Consider the following 8,989-nt stretch of genomic DNA (forward strand, 5'->3'; position numbering starts at 1 on the left):
GGGTTCCCCCTGCAACATCTACTCCCACTAAAGATTCATCATTCTCCTTCTCATCTCCACTCTCACCCATGGGCCTTCCCAGCCATTTTGAAAGTCTGATCAAATCGGGCATTAAGATGGCTCCACTCACGCCCAATATAGCAAGGGCTATGTCAATACTTATCAACTCTTCCCTGCACAAGCCGACTACACCAACAAAAGCCCCACCACCCATCCCCCCTCGCCTCTCACCTGGTATCTCCCATAGCTAGGATGCACTGGGTCTCAGCGTTGCCGGGATTTATTGTCACATTAAAAATCAAACCAACCCGGGGCCCTATGTAAAAAGAGCCCCCCCTAGTGCTATTTCTGTAGTCACATCATCACAGAGATGGAAAAACAAAATGCGAGTCAGGCCCAATCTGAGAAATGTGATTCATATTCCCTGTGAAAAGATAAAGCCCAGTCTCACTGAAACTAGTCTGAAACTTGCTGTGCTAAATGTCAGATCCTTATGTAACAAATCTCTCTTAATTAATAATTAGGCCCGAGCGCCACAAGCTGGCGAGAGGCCTATTAATCTCGTAAGGCCGTGCGAAGCACGGCTGCAAAAGTGCGCACGTAGTGCGCACGAAATCGAGCGCGAAGCGCTCGCCCACTTCCAAACACTCACTAACGCACTCCTTCACTCATGCACGCCCCGTGCATACTAATTAGTAGTAGGAAAATGGAACATTACCGTTGTAAACGGGCGAAGCCCGTGCAAAAGTGCGCAATAAACGAGCACTTTACATTGAGATGGTCGTCATCCCCATATAAAGCACTCATTTGCGCTAAGTAGCTCACGAATACGTTCCCCATCTCTTGCATGTTCCGTGCATATAAGCATGTAATGCAAAAATTGAACATTATTACTGTATAGAGGGCCAAAAACACAAAGTGGGCGGAGCCCACTCAAAATTAACGAAAGTACCCGTCAGTGACCAGGGACCCACACCATGAGGTAGGAAAGCGCGAGCGCTTTCCGAAAATGTATAGTTTATGATATTTGAAAAATGGGAAACATTGTTTTCGCATCGGAATATTATTCTTTCTTTCTTCTTCTTCTTCTTCTCGGGACCAACCCCCCTATTTTTCACCCAGTGAACATTGACGAAAAGTCACAAAAATGTTCACACCTCTAAAAATCGTGCCTCTCTACATTCTGGCTATTTCCCTTTTCTAAAATAAAAAAAATTGGCGCGTCAGCGCCCCCAAATGTACCAAAAATACATTGAGAGATGGGAAATGACCCAAAAAAAATCTGATCGTAGAATCATGAAATTTGGCGCAGAGGTAGATGGTGACAAGAGAAGTAAAAAATATTATTACGGCAACGCCGTCCGCCCAACCAAATGTCGGCCATATTGCTTCAAAAATGGCTAAACATGACTTCGGAGTTTTTCCAAACGTCGTACTTTTACGAACTCCTCCCAGGGCGTTGGCCCTAAAAAGCTGAAATTTGGTGAAAATGCTACTGAGGAGTGGGACATCAAAAGTTATCCAAATTACATTGATACCTGTCACGGTCTCTGTGCTGCGAAGCCGCAAACTGTAGCTAGAATTTCAGAAATCTCCCATATTTAAAATTTCTGCCGTTTGCGCAGATAAAGTCCGAATTGCGTCAAATTAGAATCAGTTGTTAAACTCTTTGCCCTAAACCTACTTGAAGTGAAATAAATTCATTTGGCGCCACAGCGCCCCCTACAGATTTTATATGGAGGTTAAATGTTTAGTTTTGCGAAATTATATGAAATTTGACACACAACTCAATTTTAGCATCCCCATCAAAAAAGTCAATGACTCATGTCATAATTGTTATGGCGTTGCCGTAACGATGACCGAAACCTTTCATGTTATTCCAATGGGGAAATCGCCAGAACATGTTTACACTTTAGACTTTCACAAACTCCTCCCCCTCAGGGCGTTAGACATATTAACCTGAAATTTGGTGAGACTCATCTTCAGGACCATCAAAAGTGATCCACATTTTCATTCAAAGAGTCACGGTGTCTGTGCGGCAAAGCTGCACATTTTGCCAAGAATTCAAAATAAAATAGCTTTTTGATGGTAAAACAAAGGGGAGAAGATGTGACAGCGTCACAGATTCAGCAGTAGGCGTAATAAAAGGACAATTGGGGCGCGTTAGCGCCCCCTCCTCTTGCGGCGTGGCGGCGGTGTGGCGGCGGCGTGGCGAGGGCCGATCATTGCCGCTTGCGGCTATATTTTTATTTCTTCTTATAATCTTGATTTTATGTTTTTAACTGAAACATGGCTTGACAAAAACACAGGAAATGTAGTTCTGATAGAATCTGCTCCACCCAACTTTAAGTTTGAATCTGAAACACGAGAAAACAAAAAAGGGGGTGGAGTCTGTGCTGTCTTTAGAGATGAAATAATTACCCGCAGGTTGTCTTTTGGGGTGTTTTCATCATTTGAGTATGTATCCTTTAAAATGGAGCTAAAACGGTCTCATTCTCTTCATTGTTTTATACAAGCCTCCCCAGCACTGCCAAAGTTTTATTGATGATTTTACTGAGATGCTTTCAGTCATATACACAGACTTTGATGGTTTGGTCATTACAGGTGATTTCAATGTGCATGTTGATAATATTTGTGACAGAAACGCTAAAGAGCTTGATGCTGTCCTTGAAACCTTCAGTCTTACTCAGCATGTGAGAGGCCCCACCCACAGCAAAGGACACACTCTAGATCTCATAATTACAAAGGGGGTAAATATTTCAAATGTTAATGTGATCGATGTTGCTCTGTCTGATCATTTCTGTGTCTTCTTTAACCTGTCTGTTTCTCCCCAACCTCCGGTTGGTCCTGCAGTTGTTCAGAGGAGACACATAAGTGATGGCACAGGTGCACTGTTTATGGAAATGATAAACTTCGAAAATGTCTCATGTTCTAATGTAAATGATTTGTTGAACTCTGTTACATTTAGTGTTTTGAATGTTCTGGACACCATCGCCCCTATAAAGGCTAAAATGGTTAAAAATAAGCAGAAGGCGCCGTGGAGAAATGATGATTCGGTCAGGGCACAGAAAAGGGAGTGCCGCAGGGCCGAACGGAAATGGCGCAAGTCAAAGCTCCAGGTTCAAAAAGAGATTTACAAAGAAAAGCTGAACATGTACAACCTAATCTTATGTAGAACTAGGGAAAGATATTTTTCTGAAATAATTGGAAGCTGCAGTAACAACTGGCGTGTCCTGTTTGCCACAGTAAACAGATTAACAAACCCTCCAGCTCAGCTGCCGTTAGAACTCATTTCCACATCCAAGTGTAATGAGTTTGCATTATTCTTTAATGACAAAGTTCAGGCCATTAAAAATGCTATAAATCCCACAATGCAAAAAATTACCCTAAAACCACCAAGACACTTAGAGCTAACTCACTTTGCACCAGTAACTGACAAAACTGTCCATGAGATCATCACCAGTCTGAGTTCATCTACATGCTGCCTTGATGTGTTACCCACCAGATTTCTAAAGTCTGTGCTGAACAGTTTGTTAGCACCACTCACTCACATAGTTAACATGTCGCTTCAATCTGGAACATTCCCAATGTCTTTGAAAACTGCGGTCATAAAGCCTCTCCTAAAGAAGAGCAGTCTTGATGCCGCAGTACTGAGTCATTACCGGCCCATCTCTAATCTGCCATTTTGGGGCAAAGTCCTTGAAAAGGTTGTTTACCAACAGCTCACAGATTTCCTCTTAATAAACAACTCATTTGATGTTTTTCAGTCAGGTTTTAGACCTCATCACACTGAGACTGCTCTTGTCAAGGTGACAAATGACATCCGCCTGAACACTGACACGGGCAAAGCCTCAGTCTTAATTCTGTTAGATCTGAGTGCTGCTTTTGACACTGTCGATCATGGGATCCTCTTACAGAGACTAGAGGACTGGGTGGGCATCACTGGTACTGCCCTAAACTGGTTAAGGTCCTATCTGGAAGACAGGAAGTACTTTGTTGAAATTGGTAGCTGTGTCTCAGACCACATGACCCTGACCTGTGGAGAGCCCCAAGGGTCAGTCCTGGGTCCCCTTCTGTTCAACCTCTACATGCTGCCGTTGGGTCAGTTGATACGCAGTGAAAATGTGTCCTATCACAATTATGCAGACGACACTCAGATCTATGTTTCACTGTCGGCAGGTGACTATGGACCAGTAGATTCACTCTGTCACTGCATCCAACAGATCAGTTTGTGGATGCAAAACAACTTTCTCCAGCTGAACTCAGACAAGACTGAAATAATCGTTTTTGGCCCACAGAAACAAAGAGAAAGTGTTAGCGGTCACCTCCAGAGTCTCGCTCTAAAACCTACAAACCAAATTAGAAATCTGGGGGTAATAATGGACTCAGACTTGAACTTTAATAGCCACGTCAAATCAATAACATCAGCAGCTTTTTACCATCTAAAAAACATTGCCAAAATCAAAAATATAGTGTCAAAACCAGATTTAGAGAGACTTATCCACGCGTTTGTCTCCAGTAGATTAGACTACTGTAACGGCCTGCTCACTGGTCTCTCCAAACGAGCTGTAAAACAGCTGCAGTACATCCAGAACGCTGTTGCTCGGGTCCTGACTAGAACCAGGAAGTACCATCACATTAGTCCTGTTCTCAGGTCTCTGCACTGCCCCCTGTGGCTCAGAGAAGAGACTTTAAAGCAGCTCTGCTTGTGTACAAGTCTCTTCATGGCCTAGCACCAAAGTACATCTTGGATATGTTAGTGCCATATGAACCATCTTGGACTCTGAGGACCTCAGGGACCGGCCTCCTGCTGGTGCCAGAGTCAGGACTAAACATGGACCGGCCTCCTGCTGGTGCCAGAGTCAGGACTAAACATGGAACAGTCTTCCTGAAGATGTGAGACAGGTTCTACTCTGACAATGTTCAAATCTAAGATAAAAACAGTTTTGTTTAGCTGCGCATATGACTGAAAGGATTTTTTCTTTGCACTCTTCTCTTTTGTTTGTGATTTTATTAGTTTAGAAAATCAGTTGGATTGATAATTTTTAATTTAGTTAATTTTATTGTATTTCTGTAATTTCTTTGTGATTTGAATGCATTTTTCCTGCTGTGAAGCACTTTGAATTGCCTTGTGTATGAAATGTGCTCTACAAATAAACTTGCCTTGCCTTGCCTTGCCTTCACATGTTTCATAGATTGAACTGGAATGACTGATTGTTGCTGATTCTAAACATTATTTTTTTATTTATTGCAATTATATTGTGACCTGAATAATCACCATTATCAACCGGAACATCTTGACATTCCTTCTGGCGATATTTAAAAAAATAGCACTAGTATTGTACTTTGGAGTGTTGACTTCTGGGATTTATCCGTCTGTACGAGTTCATCTGAGCATCTGTGGGAGGAGACATATCATGAGCCTGAACGCCTATTCTAGAAAATGTCTAAGAAACCGAACAAGAAGAACACCACCACCGAGAGGCTAGCAATACTACAGCTAAGCTAACTAGCCGCACCGCGCCTCCGCCCCCCGCGTCTCGCCTCCGGCCCCCCCCGCCTCCAGCTCCGACTGGACACTGAGGGGAAAGACGTGGTCAAGTTTGTGGAGACCTGGATCCCGGAATATCTAAAACTTCCAACAAAAGCTGGGAAAATAAAGACCAAGATCTATATGGGCAATATGACATTCCCCCTTTTTCCCCTTTATTTCAATGAAGGGCCCTGGACTGTGACATGAGTATGTGCCCAATGTGCCCAATGTGGGCCAGTGTGGGCCAGTGTGGGCCAGTGTGGGTCAACTTTAGCTTGTAAATTCTCAGGTGCATATTATCATAGCAATATCAAGCATATTGAAGGACCTTTTTTTATCTAGAAAATGGTTTTCCCTCCATCCTCTGATCTCTTTTTGGACCAGTCTGTGGGCTCTTTTCGCATTATGTTTGTTCTGTTGTGTTCGGTTGTCATGGTTTCTGTGTTGTTCGACCAGAGAGCTGTATTTCAAAAGCAGATTAACAAGATGTTTGATTTACATGATTTCAACATGGTTGATACGATCTGAAAATTTAATAGGCTGTAAAAAAAACGAGATTTTAATTTTAACCCAACGAGACCAAATACAATCATTGTTTGAAACACTTTTCACCAAAATGGAAAAAATTGAAAAATGACATTCAAACTTACTTTCGTGTCGCTCTCTGCTTCACTGTGGTCCAGCAGCCTCTCCCTCATGTTGCTGTCTGCTCCTGTGAGGTCCGGCAGCCTCTCCCTCATGTTGCTGTCTGCTCCTGTGAGGTCCGGCAGCCTCTCCCTCATGTTGCTGTCTGCTCCTGTGTGGTCCAGCAGCCTCTCCCTCATGTTGCTGTCTGCTCCTGTGTGGTCCAGCAGCCTCTCCCTCATGTTGCTGTCTGCTCCTGTGAGGTCCAGCAGCCTCTCCCTCATGTTGCTGTCTGCTCCTGTGTGGTCCGGCAGCCTCTCCCTCATGTTGCTGTCTGCTCCTGTGTGGTCCGGCAGCCTCTCCCTCATGTTGCTGTCTGCTCCTGTGAGGTCCGGCAGCCTCTCCCTCATGTTGCTGTCTGCTCCTGTGAGGTCCGGCAGCCTCTCCCTCATGTTGCTGTCTGCTCCTGTGAGGTCCGGCAGCCTCTCCCTCATGTTGCTGTCTGCTCCTGTGAGGTCCGGCAGCCTCTCCCTCATGTTGCTGTCTGCTCCTGTGAGGTCCGGCAGCCTCTCCCTCATGTTGCTGTCTGCTCCTGTGTGGTCCGGCAGCCTCTCCCTCATGTTGCTGTCTGCTCCTGTGAGGTCCGGCAGCCTCTCCCTCATGTTGCTGTCTGCTCCTGTGAGGTCCGGCAGCCTCTCCCTCATGTTGCTGTCTGCTCCTGTGTGGTCCGGCAGCCTCTCCCTCATGTTGCTGTCTGCTCCTGTGTGGTCCAGCAGCCTCTCCCTCATGTTGCTGTCTGCTCCTGTGTGGTCCGGCAGCCTCTCCCTCATGTTGCTGTCTGCTCCTGTGTGGTCCGGCAGCCTCTCCCTCATGTTGCTGTCTGCTCCTGTGAGGTCCGGCAGCCTCTCCCTCATGTTGCTGTCTGCTCCTGTGAGGTCCGGCAGCCTCTCCCTCATGTTGCTGTCTGCTCCTGTGAGGTCCAGCAGCCTCTCCCTCATGTTGCTGTCTGCTCCTGTGAGGTCCAGCAGCCTCTCCCTCATGTTGCTGTCTGCTCCTGTGTGGTCCGGCAGCCTCTCCCTCATGTTGCTGTCTGCTCCTGTGTGGTCCAGCAGCCTCTCCCTCATGTTGCTGTCTGCTTCACTGTGGTCCAGCAGCCTCTCCCTCATGTTGCTGTCTGCTCCTGTGTGGTCCAGCAGCCTCTCCCTCATGTTGCTGTCTGCTTCACTGTGGTCCAGCAGCCTCTCCCTCATGTTGCTGTCTGCTTCACTGTGGTCCGGCAGCCTCTCCCTCATGTTGCTGTCTGCTCCTGTGTGGTCCAGCAGCCTCTCCCTCATGTTGCTGTCTGCTCCTGTGTGGTCCAGCAGCCTCTCCCTCATGTTGCTGTCTGCTCCTGTGAGGTCCGGCAGCCTCTCCCTCATGTTGCTGTCTGCTCCTGTGTGGTCCGGCAGCCTCTCCCTCATGTTGCTGTCTGCTCCTGTGTGGTCCAGCAGCCTCTCCCTCATGTTGCTGTCTGCTCCTGTGAGGTCCGGCAGCCTCTCCCTCATGTTGCTGTCTGCTCCTGTGTGGTCCAGCAGCCTCTCCCTCATGTTGCTGTCTGCTCCTGTGTGGTCCAGCAGCCTCTCCCTCATGTTGCTGTCTGCTCCTGTGAGGTCCAGCAGCCTCTCCCTCATGTTGCTGTCTGCTCCTGTGTGGTCCGGCAGCCTCTCCCTCATGTTGCTGTCTGCTCCTGTGAGGTCCAGCAGCCTCTCCCTCATGTTGCTGTCTGCTCCTGTGTGGTCCAGCAGCCTCTCCCTCATGTTGCTGTCTGCTTCACTGTGGTCCAGCAGCCTCTCCCTCATGTTGCTGTCTGCTCCTGTGAGGTCCAGCAGCCTCTCCCTCATGTTGCTGTCTGCTCCTGTGTGGTCCAGCAGCCTCTCCCTCATGTTGCTGTCTGCTCCTGTGTGGTCCGGCAGCCTCTCCCTCATGTTGCTGTCTGCTCCTGTGTGGTCCAGCAGCCTCTCCCTCATGTTGCTGTCTGCTCCTGTGAGGTCCGGCAGCCTCTCCCTCATGTTGCTGTCTGCTCCTGTGAGGTCCAGCAGCCTCTCCCTCATGTTGCTGTCTGCTCCTGTGAGGTCCGGCAGCCTCTCCCTCATGTTGCTGTCTGCTCCTGTGTGGTCCGGCAGCCTCTCCCTCATGTTGCTGTCTGCTTCACTGTGGTCCAGCAGCCTCTCCCTCATGTTGCTGTCTGCTCCTGTGAGGTCCAGCAGCCTCTCCCTCATGTTGCTGTCTGCTCCTGTGTGGTCCGGCAGCCTCTCCCTCATGTTGCTGTCTGCTCCTGTGTGGTCCGGCAGCCTCTCCCTCATGTTGCTGTCTGCTCCTGTGTGGTCCAGCAGCCTCTCCCTCATGTTGCTGTCTGCTCCTGTGAGGTCCGGCAGCCTCTCCCTCATGTTGCTGTCTGCTCCTGTGTGGTCCAGCAGCCTCTCCCTCATGTTGCTGTCTGCTCCTGTGAGGTCCAGCAGCCTCTCCCTCATGTTGCTGTCTGCTCCTGTGAGGTCCGGCAGCCTCTCCCTCATGTTGCTGTCTGCTCCTGTGTGGTCCAGCAGCCTCTCCCTCATGTTGCTGTCTGCTCCTGTGAGGTCCGGCAGCCTCTCCCTCATGTTGCTGTCTGCTCCTGTGAGGTCCGGCAGCCTCTCCCTCATGTTGCTGTCTGCTCCTGTGTGGTCCAGCAGCCTCTCCCTCATGTTGCTGTCTGCTCCTGTGAGGTCCAGCAGCCTCTCCCTCATGTTGCTGTCTGCTCCTGTGAGGTCCAGCAGCCTCTCCCTCATGTTGCTGTCTGCTCCTGTGTGGTCCAGC

General features: G+C 48.2%; 1 protein-coding gene across 1 annotated transcript in view; it reads right to left on the bottom strand.

Annotated features, from left to right (window-relative positions):
* The window catches only part of LOC140372576 (uncharacterized), a gene marked incomplete at its 5' end in the record, with an annotated part of 45,798 nt that overhangs the window by 28,627 nt on the left and 8,182 nt on the right, over positions 1–8,989 (bottom strand). Inside the window, 3 exons of the mRNA XM_072459711.1 lie at positions 6,184–6,539; positions 7,203–7,398; positions 8,926–8,989. The exon at positions 8,926–8,989 is cut by the window's right edge and continues 270 nt beyond it. Of these exons, the coding sequence (XP_072315812.1) occupies positions 6,184–6,539; positions 7,203–7,398; positions 8,926–8,989 (616 nt within the window). The remainder of the gene's footprint in view (positions 1–6,183; positions 6,540–7,202; positions 7,399–8,925) is intronic.

Source organism: Eucyclogobius newberryi, unplaced genomic scaffold (assembly GCF_026437365.1).
Source record: "Eucyclogobius newberryi isolate DKJ021-1_F unplaced genomic scaffold, fEucNew1.0.hap1 SCAF_26, whole genome shotgun sequence".
Lineage (NCBI taxonomy): Eukaryota > Metazoa > Chordata > Actinopteri > Gobiiformes > Gobiidae > Eucyclogobius > Eucyclogobius newberryi.